This window comes from Pleurodeles waltl, chromosome 9, assembly GCF_031143425.1.
Source record: "Pleurodeles waltl isolate 20211129_DDA chromosome 9, aPleWal1.hap1.20221129, whole genome shotgun sequence".
Classification (NCBI taxonomy): Eukaryota; Metazoa; Chordata; class Amphibia; order Caudata; family Salamandridae; genus Pleurodeles; species Pleurodeles waltl.
Window position 1 is genome coordinate 1125660266 of NC_090448.1, and position 24097 is coordinate 1125684362.

General features: G+C 47.4%; 1 protein-coding gene across 1 annotated transcript in view; it reads right to left on the reverse strand.

Annotated features, from left to right (window-relative positions):
• AQR (aquarius intron-binding spliceosomal factor) overlaps positions 1 to 24097 on the reverse strand; it is a 576085-nt gene that overhangs the window by 299667 nt on the left and 252321 nt on the right. The window contains exon 20 of the mRNA XM_069208869.1: positions 19506 to 19747. Within this exon, the coding sequence (XP_069064970.1) occupies positions 19506 to 19747 (242 nt within the window). The remainder of the gene's footprint in view (positions 1 to 19505; positions 19748 to 24097) is intronic.

A 24097-nucleotide genomic window follows, 5' to 3' on the forward strand; every position in this document is an offset into this window, starting at 1 on the left:
ATCAGCCATCTGATAGGTCTGTGGTCAGTTTGAACTACAAAGTGAGTACCAAAGAGGTATGGTCTCAGCTTCTTCAGGGACCAAACCACAGCAAAGGCCTCCCTCTCAATGGCACTCCAACGCTGCTCCCTGGGGAGTAACCTCCTGCTAATGAAAGCAACAGGCTGGTCAAGGCCATCGTCATTTGTCTGGGACAAAACTGCCCCTATCCCATGTTCAGAGGCATCTGTCTGCACAATTAACTGCTTGGAGTAATCTGGAGCTTTTAGAACTGGTGCTGTGCACATTGCTTGTTTCAGGGTGTCAAAGGCCTGTTGGCATTCTACAGTCCAGTTTACCTTCTTGGGCATTTTCTTGGAGGTGAGTTCTGTGAGGGCTGTCACTATGGATCCATATCCCTTCACAAACCTCCTGTAATACCCAGTCAAGCCAAGGAATGCCCTGACTTGAGTCTGGGTTTTTGGAGCTGCCCAGTCCAGAATAGTCTGGATCTTGGGCTGGAGTGGCTGAACTTGGCCTCCACCTACAAGGTGTCCCAAGTAAACCACAGTTCCCTGCCCTATCTGGCTTTTGGATGCCTTGATAGAGAGGCCTGCTGATTGCAGAGCCTTCAAAACCTTCTTCAGGTGGACCAGGTGATCCTGCCAGCTGGAGCTAAAGACAGCAATATCATCAAGATAAGCTGCACTAAAGGACTCCAAACCAGCAAGGACTTGATTCACCAACCTTTGGAAGGTGGCAGGGGCATTCTTTAAACCAAAGGGCATAACAGTGAACTGATAATGCCCATCAGGTGTGGAGAATGCTGTCTTTTCTTTTGCTCCAGGTGCCATTTTGATTTGCCAGTACCCTGCTGTTAAGTCAAAGGTACTTAAGAATTTGGCAGCACCTAATTTATCAATCAGTTCGTCTGCCCTTGGAATGGGATGGGCATCTGTCTTGGTGACAGAATTAAGTCCTCTGTAGTCCACACAAAACCTCATTTCTCACTTTCCATCTTTGGTGTGAGGTTTGGGGACTAAGACCACTGGGCTAGCCCAGGGGCTGTCAGAGTGCTCAATGACTCCCAATTCCAGCATCTTTTGGACTTCCACATTGATGCTTTCTTTAACTTGGTCAGACTGTCTGAAAATGTTGTTTGTGACAGGCATGCTGTCTCCTGTGTCCACATCATGGGTACACAGGTATGTCTGACCAGGGGTTAGGGAAAAGAGCTCAGCAAACTGTTGCAGGACTTTCCTACAGTCAGATTGCTGTTGGGTAGAGAGGGTGTCTGAATAGATCACTCCATCTACTGAGCCATCCTTAGGGTTTGATGAGAGGAGATCAGGGAGAGGTTCACTCTCAGCTTCCTGGTCCTCATCTGTTACCATCAATAGATTCACATCAGCCCTATCATGGAAGAGCTTAAGGCGGTTCACATGGATCACCCTCTTGGGGCTCCTGCTAGTGCCTAGGTCCACCAGGTAGGTGACCTGACTCTTCTTTTCTAGCACTGGGTAAGGGCCACTCCATTTGTCCTGGAGTGCCCTGGGAGCCACAGGCTCCAAAACCCAGACTTTCTGCCCTGGTTGAAATTCAACCATTGCAGCCTTTTGGTCATACCAAAACCTCTGGAGCTGTTGGCTGGCCTCAAGGTTTTTACTTGCCTGTTCCATGTACTCTGCCATCCTTGAACGTAGGCCCAGTACATAGTCCACTATGTCTTGTTTAGGCTCATGAAGAGGTCTCTCCCAGCCTTCTTTCACAAGAGCTAGTGGTCCCCTTACAGGGTGGCCAAACAGAAGTTCAAAGGGTGAGAACCCTACTCCCTTCTGAGGCACCTCTCTGTAAGCGAAAAGCAGACATGGCAGGAGGACATCCCATCTCCTTTTGAGTTTTTCTGGGAGCCCCATGATCATGCCTTTTAATGTCTTGTTGAATCTCTCAACAAGGCCATTAGTTTGTGGATGATATGGTGTAGTGAATTTATAAGTCACTCCACACTCATTCCACATGTGTTTCAGGTATGCTGACATGAAGTTGGTACCTCTGTCAGACACCACCTCCTTAGGGAAGCCCACTCTGGTAAAAATACCAATGAGGGCCTTGGCTACTGCAGGGGAAGTAGTCGACCTAAGGGGAATAGCTTCAGGGTATCTAGTAGCATGATCCACTACTACTAGTATGTACATATTCCCTGAGGCTGTGGGAGGTTCAAGTGGACCCACTATGTCCACACCCACTCTTTCAAAGGGGACCCCCACCACTGGAAGTGGAATGAGGGGGGCCTTTGGATGTCCACCTGTTTTACCACTGGCTTGACAGGTGGTACAGGAGACACAAAACTCCTTGACTTTCTGGGACATGTTGGGCCAGTAGAAGTGGTTGACTAGTCACTCCCACGTCTTGGTTTGTCCCAAATGCCCAGCAAGAGGAATATCATGGGCTAAGGTCAGTATGAACTCTCTGATCTCCTGAGGCACTACCACTCTCCTAGTGGCACCAGGTTTGGGATCTCTTGCCTCAGTGTACAGGAGTCCATCTTCCCAATAGACCCTATGTGTTCCAGTTTTCTTGCCATTGGACTCTTCAGCAGCTTGCTGCCTAAGGCCTTCAAGAGAGGGACAGGTTTCTTGCCCCTTACACAACTGCTCCCTTGAGGGTCCCCCTGGGCCTAAGAGCTCAACCTGATAAGGTTCCAACTCCATAGGCTCTGTTCCCTCAGAGGGCAGAACTTCTTCCTGAGGCGAGAGGTTCTCTTTTTGTTGTTGTGTTGCAGCTGGTTTCCCAGTTGTCTTTCCTTTCCTCTTGGTAGGCTGGGCCCTTTTTCCAGGCTCCAGCTCTACTTTTTCACCCCGAGCCTTGCACTGTGCCCTTGTCTTGACACACACCAGTTCAGGGATACCCAGTATGGCTGCATGGGTTTTCAGTTCTACCTCAGCCCATGCTGAGGACTCCAGGTCATTTCCAAGCAAACAGTCTACTGGGATATTTGAGGAGACCACCACCTGTTTCAGGCCATTGACCCCTCCCCACTCTAAAGTTACCATAGCCATGGGATGTACTTTAGTTTGATTGTCAGCATTGGTGACTGGATAAGTTTGTCCAGCCAGGTATTGACCAGGGGAAACCAGTTTCTCTGTCACCATGGTGACACTGGCACCTGTATCCCTCAGGCCTTCTACACTTGTCCCATTAATTAAGAGCTGCTGCCTGTATTTTTGCATGTTAGGAGGCCAGGCAGCCAGTGTGGCTAAATCCACCCCACCCTCAGAGACTAATGTAGCTTCAGTGTGACACCTGATTTGCTCTGGGCACACTGTTGATCCCACTTGGAGACTAGCCATTCCAGTGTTAGCTTGAGTGGAGTTAGAAGTGGTACTTTTCTTGGGACAGGCCTTGTCTCCAGTTTGGTGTCCAGGCTGATTACAGCTACGACACTAGGCCTTTTTGGGATCAACGTTTTTGCCCTTGTACCCAAAATTGTTTTGTGAAGAGGCTCTGGGCCCACCCTCCTGTGCAGGTTTTTGGGGGCCTGAAAAAGACTCTTTACTATTTTTGTTTTTGGATGTCTCAACACCTTTGCCCTGGGGAGGCCTTGTGACCCCTTTCTTTTGGTCACCCCCTGTGGAAGTCTTGGTCACCCTAGTCTTGACCCAATGGTCCGCATTCTTTCCCAATTCTTGGGGAGAAATTGGTCCTAGGTCTACCAGATGCTGATGCAGTTTATCATTTGAACAATTACTTAATAGGTGTTCTTTCACAAATAAATTGTACAGCCCATCATAATTATTTACACCACTGCCTTGAATCCAACCATCCAGTGTTTTCACTGAGTAGTCCACAAAATCAACCCAGGTCTGGCTCGAGGTTTTTTGAGCCCCCCCTGAATCTAATCCTATACTCCTCAGTGGAGAATCCAAAGCCCTCAATCAAGGTTCCCTTCATGAGGTCATAAGATTCTGCATCTTTTCCAGAGAGTGTGAGGAGTCTATCCCTACACTTTCCAGTGAACATTTCCCAAAGGAGAGCACCCCAGTGAGATCTGTTAACTTTCCTGGTTACACAAGCCCTCTCAAAAGCTGTGAACCATTTGGTGATGTCATCACCATCTTCATATTTAGTTACAATCCCTTTAGGGATTTTCAACATGTCAGGAGAATCTCTGACCCTAATTATGTTGCTGCCACCATTGATGGGACCTAGGCCCATCTCTTGTCTTTCCCTTTCTATGGCTAGGATCTGTCTTTCCAAAGCCAATCTTTTGGCCATCCTGGCTAACTGGATGTCCTCTTCACTGGAGTTATCCTCAGTGATTTCAGATGTGCTGGTCCCTCCTGTGAGGGAAACAGCATCTCTGACTAGTATATTTGGAGTCAGGGCTTGAGCAGCCCTGTTCTCCCTGAGTAGGACTGGAGGAGGGGAATTCTCCTCCAAGTCACTATCTTCATCCTCTGTGTTGCCATCCTCAGAGGGGTTGGCCTTTTCAAACTCTGCCAAAAGCGCTTGGAGCTGTACTTTGGAAGGTCTGGGGCCCATTGTAATTTTCTTTATTTTGCAGAGTGACCTTAGCTCCCTCATCTTAAGATGGAGGTAAGGTGTGAGGTCGAGTTCCTCCACATTCATCTCTGCACTAGACATTATGCTTCTAAAAGTTGGAATACTTTTTAAGAATCTAAAACTAGTTCTAGGTTCTAATTCAAACTTTCACAAAACTTTTAAACTCTAAAAGGAATGCTAAACAGGGACCAACACAAGGCCCTAGCAGGACTTTTAAGAATTTAGAAAAATAGTTCAAATTGCAAAAATCAATTTCTAATGACAATTTTTGGAATTTGTCGTGTGATCAGGTATTGGCTGAGTAGTCCAGCAAATGCAAAGTCTTGTACCCCACCGCTGATCCACCAATGTAGGAAGTTGGCTCTGTATGCACTATTTCAAAGTAAGGAATAGTATGCACAGAGTCCAAGGGTTTCCCTTAGAGGTAAGATAAAAAAAGAGAGGCAAAAAGAGATAATACTAATGCTCTATTTTGTGGTAGTGTGGTCGAGCAGTAGGCTTATCAAAGGAGTAGTGTTAAGCATTTGTTGTACATACACCCAGGCATAAATGAGGAACACACACTCAGAGACAGTTCCAGTACAATAGGTTTTTGTATAGAAAAATATATTTTCTTAGTTTATTTTAAGAACCACAGGTTCAAATTCTACAAGTAATATCTCATTTGAAAGGTATTTGCAGGTAAGTACTTTAGGAACTTTGAATAATCACAATAGCATATATACTTTTTACATAAAACACATATAGCTATTTTAAAAGTGGACACAGTGCAATTTTCACAGTTCATGGGGGAGGTAAGTTAAGGTTAGTTCTTGCAGGTAAGTAAACCACCTACGGGGTTCAAATTGGGGTCCAAGGTAGCCCACCGTTGGGGGTTCAGAGCAACCCCAAAGTTACCACACCAGCAGCTCAGGGCCGGTCAGGTGCAGAGTTCAAAGTGGTGCCCAAAACACATAGGCTTCAATGGAGAAGGGGGTGCCCGCGTCTTCGGAGGGCAGACCAGGGGGGTTTTGTAGGGCACCGGGGGGGACACCAGTTAGCACAGAAAGTACACCCTCAGCAGTACGGGGGGGCCGGGTGCAGTGTGCAAACACGCGTCGGGTTTTCAATAGATTTCAATGAGAGACCAAGGGGTCTCTTCAGCGATGCAGGCAGGCAAGGGGGGGGGGGGGGGGCTCCTCGGGGTAGCCACCGCCTGGGCAAGGGAGAGGGCCTCCTGGGGGTCACTCCTGCACTGGAGTTCCGATCCTTCAGGTCCTGGGGGCTGCGGGTGCAGGGTCTTTTACAGGCATCGGGATTTTGGATTCAGACAGTCGCGGTCAGGGGGAGCCTCAGGATTCCCTCTGCAGGCGTCGCTGTGGGGGCTCAGGGGGGACAACTTTGGTTACTCACAGTCTTGGAGTCGCCGGGGGGTCCTCCCTGTAGCGTTGTTTCTCCACCAGTCGAGTCGGGGTCGCCGGGTGCAGTGTTGCAAGTCTCACGCTTCTTGCGGGGATTGCAGGGGTCTTTAAATCTGCTCCTCTGGAAACAAAGTTGCAGTCTTTGTTGAACAGGGCCGCTGTTCTCTGGAGTTTCTTGGTCTTTTGGAAGCAGGGCAGTCCTCTGAGGATTCAGAGGTCGCTGGTCCTGGGGAAAGCGTCGCTGGAGCAGTTTTATTCTGAAGGGGGGAGACAGGCCGGTAGGGCTGGGGCCAAAGCAGTTGGAGTCTCCGTCTTCTCTGCAGGGGGTTTTCAGCTCAGCAGTCCTCTTCTTCGTAAGTGGCAGGAATCTGAGTTCCTAGGTTCAGGGGAGCCCCTAAATACAGAATTTAGGGGTGTGTTTAGGTCAGGGAGGGCAGTAGCCAATGGCTACTAGCCCTGAGGGTGGCTACACCCTCTTTGTGCCTCCTCCCAAGGGGAGGGGGTCACATTCCTATCCCTATTGGGGGGATTCTCCATCTGCAAGATGGAGGATTCCTAAAAGTCAGAGTCACTTCAGCTCAGGTTGCCTTAGGGGCTGTCCTGACTGGTCAGTGACTCCTCCTTGTTTTTCTCATTATCTCCTCCGGCCTTGCCGCCAAAAGTGGGGCCGTGGCCGGAGGGGGCGGGCAACTCCACTAGCTGGAATGCCCTGTGGTGCTGGAACAAAGGGGGTGAGCCTTTGAGGCTCACCGCCAGGTGTTACAGCTCCTGCAAGGGGAAGGTGATAGCATCTCCACCCAGTGCAGGCTTTGTTACTGGCCACAGAGTGACAAAGGCACTCTCCCCATGTGGCCAGCAACATGTCTCGAGTGTGGCAGGCTGCTAGAACCAGTCAGCTCACACAGGTAGTTGGTTAAGGTTTCAGGGGGCACCTCTAAGGTGCCCTCTGGGGTGTATCTTACAATAAAATGTACACTGGCATCAGTGTGCATTTATTGTGCTGAGAAGTTTGATACCAAACTTCCCAGTTTTCAGTGCAGCCATTATGGTGCTGTGGAGTTCGTGTTTGACAGACTCCCAGACCATATACTCTTATGGCTACCCTGCACTTACAATGTCTAAGGTTCGGCTTAGACACTGTAGGGGCACAGTGCTCATGCACTGGTGCCCTCACCTATGGTATAGTGCACCCTGCCTTAGGGCTGTAAGACCTGCTAGAGGGGTGACTTATCTATACTGCATAGGCAGTGTGAGGTTGGCATGGCACCCTGAGGGGAGTGCCATGTCGACTTACTCGTTTTGTCCTCACCAGCACACACAAGCTGCCAAGCAGTGTGTTTGTGCTGAGTGAGGGGTCCCCAGGGTGGCATAAGATATGCTGCAGCCCTTAGAGACCTTCCCTGGCATCAGGGCCCTTGGCACCAGGGGTACCAGTTACAAGGGAGTTACCTGGATGCCAGGGTGTGCCAATTGTGTAAACAAAAGTACAGGTTAGGGAAAGAACACTGGTGCTGGGGCCTGATTAGCAGGCCTCAGCACACTTTCAAATTAAAACATAGCATCAGCAAAGGCAAAAAGTCAGGGGGTAACCATGCCAATGAGGCATTTCCTTACAAAAAGTTATTCTCATCATCAGTGTTTAAACTTCAGCTGCAATTATGCTCTGTGACCTTACCATGTCACAAATCAAATATAATCCTTTATTATAGTTGAACAGCTACAGCATTTTCTTATTACAGGTAAATATATAACACATTTGCAATAAGGAAATTAGAAATTGGCTTTCATACAGGCACTGCAAGCTCCTATGGGATGAAGGTTTATTTAAAACAAGATATGTGCATATGCTTTTCCTACTGCCCCCTCTGCCAAACTGACTGAATTAGCAGAAATAAGCTGTACCATATTATAAAAAGGAATCGGAGGATGATATTTGCAATTTAAGTTGTGAACTTTATAGCATATACTTTTGCAAAAGGAGCCAGTATTTGCGTTGCATCTTACAGAAATCCTATGTGTATTTAAAAAACTGTAAATCAAACAAGTCATTATGATAGCAAAGTGTAAATGAATGGTCAAATGTATCGTGTGAAGCATTATATCTTTATGACAGGCTAAGACATCCAAACAGCATCTATCTCCTAAATAAAAATGCAATATATCAACTAAAATGTAAACACACGACAGAGAACACACACACACACTAGCTCTCAATTAAAAGCTACACTCATGTTGCATCCTCAGTCTAACAAAGGGACTACTGACAAACCTAAAGCGAACATAAAAGGGACAAAATAACCATCCAGAGCCTAGAAAGACAGTTCATCTTCAGAAAGGCTAAACCATGGAAAACTGAAAAACACATCAAAGCTTATATATTAAGAAGGCTGAGTCCCACTCTTTAATATTTTTGAATACTACTATGTTATGCTCTGACACAGTAATTTAGTGAAAAGAGCTTTATTCAGAAACCACCAACCCAACAGCAGCGTAAGCTCCCATTCCTTCAACCGTCCAGTATCTCTCTCTGTTAAGACTCTGCTCGAGACCACTCCATCAGAATCTGAATGACAGATTCTAGACTGTGCCCAACATTCTTAAGCAGCCACAACACATCCCCCTTATTACACTAGAGAAGGAATACATAAGGAAAAAAAAAGAAAAGAGAAAATATATACATGTGTGTGGATAAAAACAAATAAGCAACAATATGACAATATAATGGCAGAAATTAACATGGTAATACAGAAATTTAAATTGCACAGAAGTATGCAGAAAAGGAAGCGTCAGAATTCAAGAAACATAGTCCTTCCACCACAATGGTTTAGAACGGAGTCTGAAAGGAGTTGTCTTGCATGGTGTTACCTTGGACTCATCCCTTGCGGTGTGGTTTGCTCCTCGGTTAGTCAGATTATCAGAATCAATCCTGGGGCTGTTCCATTTTGCAATTCTGGACATACTCCACACATCACCATTATCCAGCACAACCACATTTTTCCTCACCTCCTTAATACGGATAGGACCTTTGAAACTTGACCTCCCTTTTGTTTTGTAATTAGGGTCTTTCAGCCATACCAAGTCATCAACCTTCCATGCAACATCGGACACACAAGATTTGGAATCATACCGCAATTTGTACTTTTGTTGATGATTGCTCCTACGCATGGACGCTTTACCAAGTTTCTCCTGGTCAAGTTTCTCCGAAACACATGATCCTAACTTATCTCTGAACCACGCTGGGAACATCTTGTTACAGCCCAACCTTCCCCTCATGTACTCAAAAGGGGCGATTCCAGTAACGCTATTGGGAGTACTACGATATGCCCACCATTGGTCTCTCAGGAGACTCCCAAGAGGAACCCGAGTCTCAACTGCTTCCTGGACACAGTACTTAACCATCCTGTTCATACGTTCTGCAAGACCATTGGCCTGGGGTAAGTAGAAGGCAGTTCTCAAATGCACAATAGCTAAAGAGTCCAAGAAGGACCTGAGAGGCCCAGCAACTGGGGAAAGTGGGTGTTTCGATACCACTTTACTCTTGTCATTTCGTGCACATGTCACACAATCTTTAACTGCCGCTTCGACCTCACGATCCAACCCTGGCCACCAATATATCAATCTCAACCTTGATTTGGTGAGATTCCTGCCCAAATAACCCTCATGAGCCAAATTGATGATCTTACTTCTTAAACCAATGGGAGGTATACATTTAGTACCCCTTAATACCTCACAACCACTTAAAGACAGTTCATCCCTAATGTTCCAGTAACTCTTCAAAGGTTCAGGAATGTCCTTATAGTCCGGCCACCCTCGTACAATGAAACCAGCAAGTTCATGTCTAATGGAATCTTGATCCACAGCAGTCTTCCACTCATCTTCATTTATAGCCAACTCATTCACCCAGCTAATGACACTCTCATCCTCGCTTTCGTCATAACTATCAATCGAACTTCTAGACAAGAAATCTGCTACCGTATTCTTCGCCCCGGGCACATACTCAACAGAAAAATTATACTCCATTAATCCTTCAACCCACCTCTTTATTCTAGGTGTCAATCCCTCACTTTTCTTTGAAGAGAAAATTTGTACGAGGGGTCTGTGATCAGTTCTCACAACAAAGGGTAATCCCCACAGATAGAACCTGAAATGCTGGACTGCCCATGAGCACGCAAGAGCCTCCCTCTCAATAACGGAATACTGTTGTTCTGACCCCTTCAGAGAACGGGAAGCAAAGGCAATGACTTTCTCTTCTTGACTTACTCTTTGGATTAACACCGCCCCCAGTCCAGTTCCACTGGCATCAGTGTAGAAGAAGGTTTTAGCGTGTGTGTCGAAATGGCCTAAGGTGGGCATTTTCCCAATGCAGTCTTTCACGAAGGTGAAGGCAGCTGCACAGTCACTAGTCCATGCAAATTTGTTTCCCTTTTTCAACAGGGATCTCAAGGGTTGGGTCACGCTCGAAAAGTTGGCAACAAATTTAGAATAATACTCTGCCAGCCCTAAAAAGGATCTCACACCCTCCTTGTCTTTGGGTTCAGGGGTGCTGACAATAGAATCAACCAACTCAAACTTGGGTTTAATCCCTTCACTGGAAATAGTATGACCAAGGTAGGTTACAGAAGAAACTCTAAACTTGCACTTTTCCTTCTTTACTGTGAGGCCAGAACCAGCCAGTCTACACAATACTTCTCTAAGGATTCTGTCATGTTCCTCTAACGTTTTGCCATGAACCAAAATGTCGTCTTGAAAGAATAGGACACCCAAAACCCCCCTCCAAAACTTTCCTCATAATGCGTTGGAAACAGGCAGCAGCGAAGGCCAGCCCGAAAGGCATTCTACGAAATTGATAGGCTCCTAGCGGTGTTACAAATTACGTGAGGTGTCTAGAATCTGGGTGTAAAACAACCTGGTGATATGCTGACGACAAATCTAGTACACTAAATACTTTTGAACCACCCAGCCCTGACAATTCCTCAGAAATATTGGGCAGGGGTTGGCGATCAACCCAAATATGCTTATTAAGGTCTCTGAGGTCCACACACATGCAAATTCGTTTCCCATTGTCCTTCGGCGCTAGAACAATGGGAGCCAACCATTCAGAGGACTATCTCCTCAATCACACCAGCATCCAAAAGCTTGTTAAGCTCCACTTTGAGAGGTTCTAAAATTAATTTGGGAACTCTCCTCACTTTATGCACCGAAGGAGTGGCATTCTTCTTCAGAATAATTCTGTGTTCAAAATTGGACAGACAACCTAGTTCTTCTCTGAACACAGTAGGGAAATCCTTCAGAATATTAAGATCCAAGTTGCTATCATTCACTACCATAACCTGACTCTTGGCATTGGGGTCCAATTTAATCTGCATATCACGTTGGTGACGCCATCCTAGTAGATTGTTCCCATGTTTTGCTACATAAACCTTTCTGTAAGGAAATGCCTCCTTGGCATGGTTACCCCCTGACTTTTTGCCTTTGCTGATGCTATGTTTTGAATTGAAAGTGTGCTGAGGCCTGCTAACCGGGCCCCAGCACCAGTGTTCTTTCCCTAACCTGTACTTTTGTATCCACAATTGGCACACCCTGGCATCCAGGTAAGTCCCTTGTAACTGGTACCCCTGGTACCAAGGGCCCTGATGCCAGGGAAGGTCTCTAAGGGCTGCAGCATGACTTATGCCACCCTGGAGACCCCTCACTCAGCACAGACACACTGCTTGCCAGCTTGTGTGTGCTGGTGAGAACAAAATGAGTAAGTCGACATGGCACTCCCCTCAGGGTGCCATGCCAGCCTCTCACTGCCTATGCAAGTATGGATAAGTCACCCCTCTAGCAGGCCTTACAGCCCTAAGGCAGGGTGCACTATACCATAGGTGAGGGCACCAGTGCATGAGCACTGTGCCCCTACAGTGTCTAAGCCAAACCTTAGACATTGCAAGTGCAGGGTAGCCATAAGAGTATATGGTCTGGGAGTTTGTCAAACACGAACTCCACAGCACCATAATGGCTACACTGAAAACTGAGAAGTTTGGTATCAAACTTCTCAGCACAATAAATGCACACTGATGCCAGTGTACATTTTATTGTGAAACACACCCCAGAGGGCACCCTAGAGGTGCCCCCTGAAACTGTATCCAACTATCTGTGTAGGCTGACTGGTTCCAGCAGCCTGCCACACTAGAGACATGTTGCTGGCCCCATGGGGAGAGTGCCTTTGTCACTCTGAGGCCAGTAACAAAGCCTGCACTGGGTGGAGATGCTAACACCTCCCCCAGGCAGGAGCTGTAACACCTGGCGGTGAGCCTCAAAGGCTCACCCCTTTGTTCCAGCACAGCAGGACACTCCAGCTAGTGGAGTTGCCCGCCCCCTCCGGCCACGGCCCCCACTTTTGGCGGCAAGGCCGGAGGAAATGATGAGAATAACAAGGAGGAGTCACTGGCCAGTCAGGACAGCCCCTAAGGTGTCCTGAGCTGAACTGACTAACTTTTAGAAATCCTCCATCTTGCAGATGGAGGATTCCCCAATAGGATTAGGGATGTGACCCCCTCCCCTTGGGAGGAGGCACAAAGAGGGTGTACGCACCCTCAGGGCTAGTAGCCATTGGCTACTAACCCCCCAGACCTAAACACGCCCTTAAATTTAGTATTTAAGGGCTCCCCTGAACCTAAGAATTTAGATTCCTGAAACTACAAGAAGAAGAGGACTGCTGAGCTGAAAAACCCCTGCAGAAGAACAACAGAAGACACCAACTGCTTTGGCCCCAGTCTTACCGGCCTGTCTCCTGCCTTCCAAAGAAACCTGCTCCAGCGACGCTTTCCAAAGGACCAGCGACCTCTGAATCCTCAGAGGACTGCCCTGCTTCAAGAAAGACAAGAAACTCCCGAGGACAGCGGCACTGCTCTAAAAGAACTGCAACTTTGTTACAGAGGAGCAGATTTAAAGACCCCTGCGAATCCCCGCAAGAAGCGCGAGACTTGCAACACTGCACCCGGCGACCCCGACTCGACTGGTGGAGAACCAACACCTCAGGGAGGACCCTCCGGCGACTCAGAGACCGTGAGTAACCAAAGTTGTCCCCCCTGAGCCCCCACAGCGACGCCTGCACAGGGAATCCCGAGGCTCCCCCTGACCGCGACTGCCTGAACCTAAAGTCCTGACGGCTGGAAAAGACCCTGCACCCGCAGCCCCCAGCACCTGAAGGAACGGAACTTCTGTGCAGGAGTGACCCCCAGGAGGCCCTCTCCCTTGCCCAGGTGGTGGCTACCCCGAGGAGCCCCCCCCTTGCCTGCCTGCACCGCTGAAGAGACCCCTTGGTCTCCCATTGAAACCTACAGAGAACCCGACGCTTGTTTACACACTGCACCCGGCCGCCCCCACGCTGCTGAGGGTGTACTTTTTGTGCTGACTTGTGTCCCCCCCGGTGCCCTACAAAACCCCCCTGGTCTGCCCTCCGAAGACGTGGGTACTTACCTGCTGGCAGACTGGAACCGGGGCACCCCCTTCTCTCCATTGAAGCCTATGTGTTTTGGGCACCTCTTTGACCTCTGCACCTGACCGGCCCTGAGCTGCTGGTGTGGTAACTTTGGGTTTGCTCTGAACCCCCAACGGTGGGCTACCTTGGACCCAAAACTGTGACCTGTAAGTGATTCACTTACCTGCTAAAAATAACAATACTTTACCTCCCCCAGGAACTGTGAAAATTGCACTGTGTCCACTTTTAAAACAGCTTTTTGTGTTTTATGTGAAAAGTATATATGCTACTGTAATTATTCAAAGTTCCTAAAGTACTTACCTGCAATATCTTTCAAATGAGATATTACATGTAGAATTTGAACCTGTGGTTCTTAAAATAAACTAAGAAAATATATTTTTCTATGACAAAACCTATTGGCTGGATTTGTCTCCGAGTGTGTGTTCCTCATTTATTGCCTGTGTGTATGTACAACAAATGCTTAACACTACTCCTTTGATAAGCCTACTGCTCGACCACACTACCACAAAATAGAGCATTAGTATTATCTCTTTTTGCCACTATCTTACCTCTAAGGGGAACCCTTGGACTCTGTGCATACTATTCCTTACTTTGAAATAGTGCATACAGAGCCAACTTCCTACACTTTCCTACAGTGGCCTTACTTTGGAATTGAATACGCATGATCTTATAGCCAATCACTTCTATTTTAGACCCCCCCATAACTGACAGGGTTGATATTAGGTGCTGTTAACGAATGGAAATCCTCCCCAAAAATTGCCCAGTAATTCTTGTCACCCACCATAGTATAAGGAGAACCTGAGTCAGCCAATACTGTCACAATTTTTCCATCAAGCTTAATAGCACACTCAGGCATGGTTACAGGTCCTACATCTACCATTCCAGAATCATTCACAATGTTGCTGGAATCTGAATCAATGCATAGGATCATCTTGTTAACATTCTCAGTGACAGCATCTATATTGTTCTTGTCACTATTGCAGACTCTAGCATAGTGCCCCTTTTTCCCACACTTCCTGCACTGAGAATTCCGCGCGAAACAATTAGGACTGTTCGCAGTGTGTCCTGTATTGCCACAACGGAAACAACGTTGAAGTCTAGGCTCTTTCTTCCTCTCTTGGGTAAATCCTGGGGTTTTACTGTCACTGTCACTGCTAACCCTCAAGACTTCCTCCCGAAGATGCGGTGCTTGAACCATGCACAAATCGTTTTCTCCATTCATCTCCTTAATCCAACTATTGGTGCTCTCCATCCCTTCAACAATTGCAATGGCCTCTCTTAAGTCTGGGTTTTTCGTCAGAAGCTTTTCTTGAACTCTCTTGTTGTTAGTACATCAGACGAGTTGGTCACGGATCATGGAATCCGTGATGTCACCAAAATCACAAGTGCGTGCTAACATGCGCAAAACAGCAACGTAATTACCCACACTTTCAGACTTCCCTTGTGAGCGTGCAAAAAACTTGTGTCTCTCAAGAACAACATTGAGTTTGGATTCAAAATGTGCTGCTAAAATGGCCACAGACATCTCATAGCAGTCTCTGGGTTCGCCTTCTGCCCCTCCAAAAGACAAGGTCTCAAGACTATCATAGATATTCCTGCCTTCAATTCCTAAATTGTGCAACAAGACTGCTTGTTTCCTTGCAGGAGAGAACTTTTCCCCTCCTATCGCTATTAAATAGGAATCAAAAAGATTCTTCCAACGCTTCCACGGAAGAATTGGGTCGCCTTTATCCGTTAGAAAAGGAGGAGGCTGAGACATTGTAGGAGTAGCCATAACGTGTATACAATAAGGTAACTTGCATTTGTAAGTCTTAAGTCCAATGTAGAAGAAAGTCTCTTTAAACAATGTAACACTGCACAACAACAACAAAAATATATATCTGGCTTGGACGATTGAAACGCGAGCGCGTTGCTAAGCAGCGTTGCTATGGCTGCGCACACAATGCAGGCTTGCGTTATTAGGCCTTTCGTATGCTTCCCGTTGCCAGGGCCGCGTTGCAAGGCTCCTGTAGCAACAAAAGTGCGTGCACCCTCGAGCGCGCCAGGTCCGTTAGAGGCTCGCGCCGGTCTTAAAACTGTAGCCGGCTAGAAATTGGGAAAGAAAAAAAAAAGAAAGGGAACGAAAACAAATCCACTGTTCAGAACAGATAGGACATGTTCCTGGACCGTGTGTTCACACCCACCAAGTGGAGACCGCCGAAAACGCTTACACTGCCGCTGACACAGAGAAGACTTGGAGGCCGCCGGAGACGCTCACACTGCCGTCAACATAGAGAAGACCATCCTTACAACCAGGAAAACAGGCACCTTCATCCGAGCAGGTAGGAAAAGCGCAGCAAGCCCATGGGAGATGGCGTAACGACAGGAGAGCAGAGTAGAAAAGTCCGTGGGTTCTGGGTTGGTGGTCACCTCGTCGCCAGTGTTATGCTCTGACACAGTAATTTAGTGAAAAGAGCTTTATTCAGAAACCACCAACCCAACAGCAGCGTAAGCTCCCATTCCTTCAACCGTCCAGTATCTCTCTCTGTTAGACTCTGCTCGAGACCACTCCATCAGAATCTGAATGACAGAGATTCTAGACTTTGCCCAACATTCTTAAGCAGCCACAACATACTACTATTATTATTTAATGAATTGATGACATGACGTTGACAACGCTTTAACTGACCTGAAAAGACAACACAAGAAATTTCCAGTGTAATAAATTTAACAAACAGGGAAATTACATTCTGATAACTGCAGCACGTAAAGGAAAAATTGCAGTTTCTAATGCTTAGGCTGCTTGTGAGTCAAAAGAATAATGTCAATCCAGTGACATATTCAGAAGGCAGCTAGGTGCAACCTTGTAGAGAGCACCATTAAATCACAAACCTCTACATGGTCTTTCCAGTCTGTAATACTACATCTTTCCATGCAGCATGATCATAACGAGACCAGCAAGGTATACAACTCCTCAAGTCACAAATAACAGCAGACACTTTTCAAAGACAGAAGAACCAAGAGAATATTGAAAGGCACATCCCAATGGTGTCATATCCGATCTCTATCAGACATTATGCTTTCAACTCAAGACTCAACAACATTCTGAACCTTAGAGCATCTTGTAGGAAGTTGGCTCTGTATGCACTATTTCAAAGTAAGGAATAGTATGCACAGAGACCAAGGGTTCCCCTTAGAGGTAAGATAGTGGCAAAAAGAGATAATACTAATGCTCTATTTTGTGGTAGTGTGGTCGAGCAGTAGGCTTATCCAAGGAGTAGTGTTAAGCATTTGTTGTACATACACATAGACAATAAATGAGGTACACACACTCAGAGACAAATCCAGCCAATAGGTTTTGTTATAGAAAAATATCTTTTCTTAGTTTATTTTAAGAACCACAGGTTCAAATTTAACATGTAATATCTTGTTTGAAAGGTATTGCAGGTAAGTACATTAGGAACTTTGAATCATTTCAATTGCATGTATACTTTTCAAGTTATTGACAAATAGCTATTTCAAAAGTGGACACAGTGCAATTTTCACAGTTCCTGGGGGAGGTAAGTTTTTGTTAGTTTTACCAGGTAAGTAAGACACTTACAGGGTTCAGTTCTTGGTCCAAGGTAGCCCACCGTTGGGGGTTCAGAGCAACCCCAAAGTTACCACACCAGCAGCTCAGGGCCGGTCAGGTGCAGAGTTCAAAGTGGTGCCCAAAACGCATAGGCTAGAATGGAGAGAAGGGGGTGCCCCGGTTCCGGTCTGCTTGCAGGTAAGTACCCGCGTCTTCGGAGGGCAGACCAGGGGGGTTTTGTAGGGCACCGGGGGGGGACACAAGCCCACACAGAAATTTCACCCTCAGCAGCGCGGGGGCGGCCGGGTGCAGTGTAGAAACAAGCGTCGGGTTCGCAATGTTAGTCAATGAGAGATCAAGGGATCTCTTCAGCGCTGCAGGCAGGCAAGGGGGGGCTTCCTCGGGGAAACCTCCACTTGGGCAAGGGAGAGGGACTCCTGGGGGTCACTTCTGCAGTGAAAGTCCGGTCCTTCAGGTCCTGGGGGCTGTGGGTGCAGGGTCTTTTCCAGGCGTCGGGACTTAGGTTTCAGAGAGTCGCGGTCAGGGGAAGCCTCGGGATTCCCTCTGCAGGCGGCGCTGTGGGGGCTCAGGGGGGACAGGTTTTGGTACTCACAGTCGTAGAGTAGTCCGGGGGTCCTCCCTGAGGTGTTGGTTCTCCACCAGCCGAGTCGGGGTCGCCGGGTGCAGTGTTGCAAGTCTCACGCTTCTTGCGGGGAGTTGCAGGGTTTTTTAAAGCTGCTTCTGGAAACAAAGTTGCAGTCTTTTTGGAGCAGGTCCGCTGTCCTCGGGAGTTTCTTGTCTTCGTCGAAGCAGGGCAGTCCTCAGAGGATTCAGAGGTCGCTGGTCCCTTTGGAAGGCGTCGCTGGAGCAGAGTTCTTTGGAAGGCAGGAGACAGGCCGGTGAGTTTCTGGAGCCAAGGCAGTTGTTGTCTTCTGGTCTTCCTCTGCAGGGGTTTTCAGCTGGGCAGTCCTTCTTGTTGTTGTTGCAGGAATCTAATTTCTAGGTTCAGGGAGAGCCCTTAAATACTAAATTTAAGGGCGTGTTTAGGTCTGGGGGGTTAGTAGCCAATGGCTACTAGACCTGAGGGTGAGTACACCCTCTTTGTGCCTCCTCCCAAGGGGAGGGGGTCACATCCCTAATCCTATTGGGGAATCCTCCATCTGCAAGATGGAGGATTTCTAAAAGTCAGAGTCACCTCAGCTCAGGACACCTTAGGGGCTGTCCTGACTGGCCAGTGACTCCTCCTTGTTTTTCTCATTATCTCTCCTGGACTTGCCGCCAAAAGTGGGGGCTGGGTCCAGGGGGCGGGCATCTCCACTAGCTGGAGTGCCCTGGGGCATTGTAACACGAAGCTTGAGCCTTTGAAGCTCACTGCTAGGTGTTACAGTTCCTGCAGGGGGGAGGTGTGAAGCACCTCCACCCAGAGCAGGCTTTGTTTCTGTCCTCAGAGAGCACAAAGGCTCTCACCGCATGAGGTCAGACACTCGTCTCTCAGCAGCAGGCTGGCACAGACCAGTCAGTCCTGCACTGAACAATTGGGTAAAATACAGGGGGTATCTCTAAGATGCCCTCTGTGTGCATTTTTTAATAAATCCAACACTGGCATCAGTGTGGGTTTATTATTCTGAGAAGTTTGATACTAAACTTCCCAGTATTCAGTGTAGCCATTATGGAGCTGTGGAGTTCGTTTTTGACAGACTCCCAGCCCATATACTCTTATGGCTACCCTGCACTTACAACGTCTAAGGTTTTGCTTAGACACTGTAGGGGCATAGTGCTCATGCATATATGCCCTCACCTGTGGTATAGTGCACCCTGCCTTAGGGCTGTAAGGCCTACTAGAGGGGTGACTTACCTATGCCACAGGCAGTGGGAGGTTGGCATGGCACCCTGAGGGGAGTGCCATGTCGACTTAGTCATTTTCTCCCATCAGCACACACAAGCTGGCAAGCAGTGTGTCTGTGCTGAGTGAGGGGTCCCTAGGGTGGCATAAGACATGCTGCAGCCCTTAGAGATCTTCCCTGGCATCAGGGCCCTTGGTACTAGAGGTACCAGTTACAAGGGTCTTACCTAGGTGCCAGGGTTGTGCCAATTGTGGAAACAATGGTACATTTTAGGTGAAAGAACACTGGTGCTGGGGCCTGTTTAGCAGGGTCCCAGCACACTTCTCAGTCAAGTCAGCATCAGTATCAGGCAAAAAGTGGGGGGTAACTGCAACAGGGAGCCATTTCTTTACACATCTCTCTCCAGAAATTCTACAAATCATTTGTATATCTATCTTTGTACTTTCAGTGTACATGTAATAAAAACGACAACAAGAGCTAAAACTGTGTGCAGCCAGCCCTAAGAAGAATGCATTGAGCATCAGAAGAAGCAGATTGATGGGCATTAATAAGGTGCTCTTCAAAGGACTGGGGAAAAGATGTAAGAATGGCAGTAATTAAAATAAGCAAAATATAAAGCATGGTTAAAAATGTACATGAACACAAATCTTTTTTCCAATCAGATTTTTAATCATTAGCCTTACCTGAAGGGTGGCTTCTGAAGAGCTGGGTCCTCTACAGTTACTTTGATAGTCCAGCCTGGGAAGCAAGCTTTAAGGTGGTCTATATTCAAGAAAGTGTCATTGAAATCCAGGCTGCTGATCTGATTGGGCATCTTGGAGTAGTGTGCACTGCCTGGGTCACCGTAGCCGAGAATGATGTCATGAAGCCAGTCAGGCACTACGCAGTCTGTGTTCATTAGATTGCGGATAGTCTCAAGCACAGCCTACAAGGAAGGCAGTCATCAAATTACTTGCTCTTTGAAAGAGTGGCTAGTAATATTTTCAGTTTAGAAGGTGTTATTTTTCTACTATATTATTGCTGGGTTTATTGCTATCTAAATGTATTTCCCCTTCCATGAAGAGATGTCTCCATTAAATGAGCAGCATAAAACATATCTCATTAAGTGTTTTTGTTAGTTGGTGATCACAGGCTCGGATTACATTCAATAACCAAACACTGGACTTATTTCAACATGAAATAATTTACGAAATGCAAAAAGGTGTACAGATCCAGTGATAGTGGTTAGAATTGGTACAGACACAAATTCATAAAAATGCCAAAATAAGCATTTTCCTTTTTATTTTAAATAGTTCTGACTCCCCACAAGCATGATTTATGGCATATGAATGCGTGAGAATCGATGTGATGCAATGACGTTACAAGTCACATGCCCATGTTGTTGCGACATGAAGGGGCACCCATTGGTCCCCATACATAAAGGCAACATAATACCAATGCTACAGCCCTCCCCTGTACGGTTCAGTTGGACCAGTGACTGGTGGAGAATAAGATTAGGTCTGACAGGGGCGAGAATGGATAAATATATGATGGGCTATGTGTATGAACTGCGGTTTGAGAACGACACATGGGTCATTGTAGGAAGTTGGCTCTGTATGTGCTATTTCAAAGTAAGGAATAGCATGCACAGAGTCCAAGGGTTCCCCTTAGAGGTAAAATAGTGGTAAAAAGAGATAATACTAATGCTCTATTTTGTGGTAGTGTGGTCGAGCAGTAGGCTTATCCAAGGAGTAGTGTTAAGCATTTGTTGTACATACACATAGACAATAAATGAGGTACACACACTCAGAGACAAATCCAGCCAATAGGTTTTGTTATAGAAAAATATCTTTTCTTAGTTTATTTTAAGAACCACAGGTTCAAATTTAACATGTAATATCTTGTTTGAAAGGTATTGCAGGTAAGTACATTAGGAACTTTGAATCATTTCAATTGCATGTATACTTTTCAAGTTATTCACAAAGAGCTACTTTAAAAGTGGACACAGTGCAATTTTCACAGTTCCTGGGGGAGGTAAGTTTTTGTTAGTTTTACCAGGTAAGTAAGACACTTACAGGGTTCAGTTCTTGGTCCAAGGTAGCCCACCGTTGGGGGTTCAGAGCAACCCCAAAGTTACCACACCAGCAGCTCAGGGCCGGTCAGGTGCAGAGTTCAAAGTGGTGCCCAAAACGCATAGGCTTCAATGGAGAGAAGGGGGTGCCCCGGTTCCAGTCTGCCAGCAGGTAAGTACCCGCGTCTTCGGAGGGCAGACCAGGGGGGTTTTGTAGGGCACCGGGGGGGGACACAAGCCCACACAGAAATTTCACCCTCAGCGGCGCGGGGGCGGCCGGGTGCAGTGTTAGAACAAGCGTCGGGTTCGCAATGGAAGTCAATGAGAGATCAAGGGATCTCTTCAGCGCTGCAGGCAGGCAAGTGGGGGCTTCCTCGGGGAAACCTCCACTTGGGCAAGGGAGAGGGACTCCTGGGGGTCACTTCTGCAGTGAAAGTCCGGTCCTTCAGGTCCTGGGGGCTGCGGGTGCAGGGTCTTTTCCAGGCGTCGGGACTTAGGTTTCAGAGAGTCGCGGTCAGGGGAAGCCTCGGGATTCCCTCTGCAGGCGGCGCTGTGGGGGCTCAGGGGGGACAGGTTTTGGTACTCACAGTCGTAGAGTAGTCCGGGGGTCCTCCCTGAGGTGTTGGTTCTCCACCAGCTGAGTCGGGGTCGCCGGGTGCAGTGTTGCAAGTCTCACGCTTCTTGCGGGGAGATTGCAGGGTTCTTTAAAGCTGCTCCTTTGGATAAAGTGCAGTCTTTTTGGAGCAGGTCCGCTGTCCTCGGGAGTTTCTTGTCGTCGAAGCAGGGCAGTCCTCAGAGGATTCAGAGGTCGCTGGTCCCTTTGGAAGGCGTCGCTGGAGCAGAGTTCTTTGGAAGGCAGGAGACAGGCCGGTGAGTTTCTGGAGCCAAGGCAGTTGTTGTCTTCTGGTCTTCCTCTGCAGGGGTTTTCAGCTAGGCAGTCCTTCTTCTTGTAGTTGCAGGAATCTAATTTTCTAGGGTTCAGGTTAGCCCTTAAATACTAAATTTAAGGGCGTGTTTAGGTCTGGGGGGTTAGTAGCCAATGGCTACTAGCCCTGAGGGTGGGTACACCCTCTTTGTGCCTCCTCCCAAGGGGAGGGGGTCACAATCCTAACCCTATTGGGGGAATCCTCCATCTGCAAGATGGAGGATTTCTATAAGTTAGAGTCACCTCAGCTCAGGACACCTTAGGGGCTGTCCTGACTGGCCAGTGACTCCTCCTTGTTGCTTTCTTTGTTCCCTCCAGCCTTGCCGCCAAAAGTGGGGGCCGTGGCCGGAGGGGGCGGGCAACTCCACTAAGCTGGAGTGCCCTGCTGGGCTGTGACAAAGGGGTGAGCCTTTGAGGCTCACCGCCAGGTGTTACAGCTCCTGCCTGGGGGAGGTGTTAGCATCTCCACCCAGTGCAGGCTTTGTTACTGGCCTCAGAGTGACAAAGGCACTCTCCCCATGGGGCCAGCAACATGTCTCTAGTGTGGCAGGCTGCTGGAACTAGTCAGCCTACACAGACAGTCGGTTAAGTTTCAGGGGGCACCTCTAAGGGGCCCTCTGGGGGTGTATTTTGCAATAAAATGTACACTGGCATCAGTGTGCATTTATTGTGCTGAGAAGTTTGATACCAAACTTCCCAGTTTTCAGTGTAGCCATTATGGTGCTGTGGAGTTCGTGTTTGACAGACTCCCAGACCATATACTCTTATGGCTACCCTGCACTTACAATGTCTAAGGTTTTGTTTAGACACTGTAGGGGTACCATGCTCATGCACTGGTACCCTCACCTATGGTATAGTGCACCCTGCCTTAGGGCTGTAAGGCCTGCTAGAGGGGTGTCTTACCTATACTGCATAGGCAGTGAGAGGCTGGCATGGCACCCTGAGGGGAGTGCCATGTCGACTTACTCGTTTTGTCCTCACTAGCACACACAAGCTGGCAAGCAGTGTGTCTGTGCTGAGTGAGAGGTCTCCAGGGTGGCATAAGACATGCTGCAGCCCTTAGAGACCTTCCTTGGCATCAGGGCCCTTGGTACTAGAAGTACCAGTTACAAGGGACTTATCTGGATGCCAGGGTCTGCCAATTGTGGATACAAAAGTACAGGTTAGGGAAAGAACACTGGTGCTGGGGCCTGGTTAGCAGGCCTCAGCACACTTTCAATTGTAAACATAGCATCAGCAAAGGCAAAAAGTCAGGGGGCAACCATGCCAAGGAGGCATTTCCTTACAGTCATGTTACAGAGTGTCACTGATTGCATTTTATATTCCATCTCTTCAGCAAAAGCAGTCAAAACACTGATCCCAGCAGGGGTTCCCTGCAGGGCCAAGACTGGCGAGTACTTGGTGTTGATGCTATAAATAATGTGCCCCTTGGTTACTGGCTACGTATGGTGGTGGTACAATGACCACGAGAGAGCTCACTTATGTATTAAGTCAGAAATAATTTAAAAGGATAATACAAGTAGGCGTCCCACTGGGACATACAAACCAGAAACCATTATCTAATGTTGAATGTGCCAGTTTTTTACAGGTCATAATAACTATGCAAGGTGTACCTCTGTTCTTTTTATTCTCCCTTGGGTATTACAAGGGAACTATTTTTCTCCATCCTGGAATGCCCCAGACTAGAATAGGCTTTCAGAGGGCAAGAACATGTTGATGAAATAGGCTGGGGGTCTGCAGTGAACAGTCATTCTTGCACAAACTGTTTTTTTACCATGCTAGTGAGGGAATAATTTAAATTCACTCAGGTGTCTTCCACTCCTGGGCACATTTTTAACCTGATCCTCCCAGTTGACTATAGGCACATTATCCTTTCTTCCTCAAAAAGAACTCCAGCAGAAAGCCTGTGTTGAACTCGATGTTACCATGGTAAGGAGGGGCTCAATGATAAAGCATGTCGCTTTGGTAAGTGAGGGCTGTCCTCCTTTCAGAGAAGACCCTTAATATTGGGTTACCCATCTTGTGTGTTGAATGGGTGTCAGTGAATGGGTGTCAGATACTCTGCTGTTAAATATTTCAGGGAACATATAACCTAACACATTATTGTGACGTATTCTCCCTCTAATTGTGTTATATCCACACACAAAAAAAAAGGGGACGGCAGCAACTTAAAGACAATCAAATATTCAGAATTAACACCTAACAGAACATGCTGCAGTAAAGCATCTCCCCTATCGGTGCATTTCATACACATTTATAAGGGGCCACATAATGAGCATATTGGTTCCGTTTTCATCATG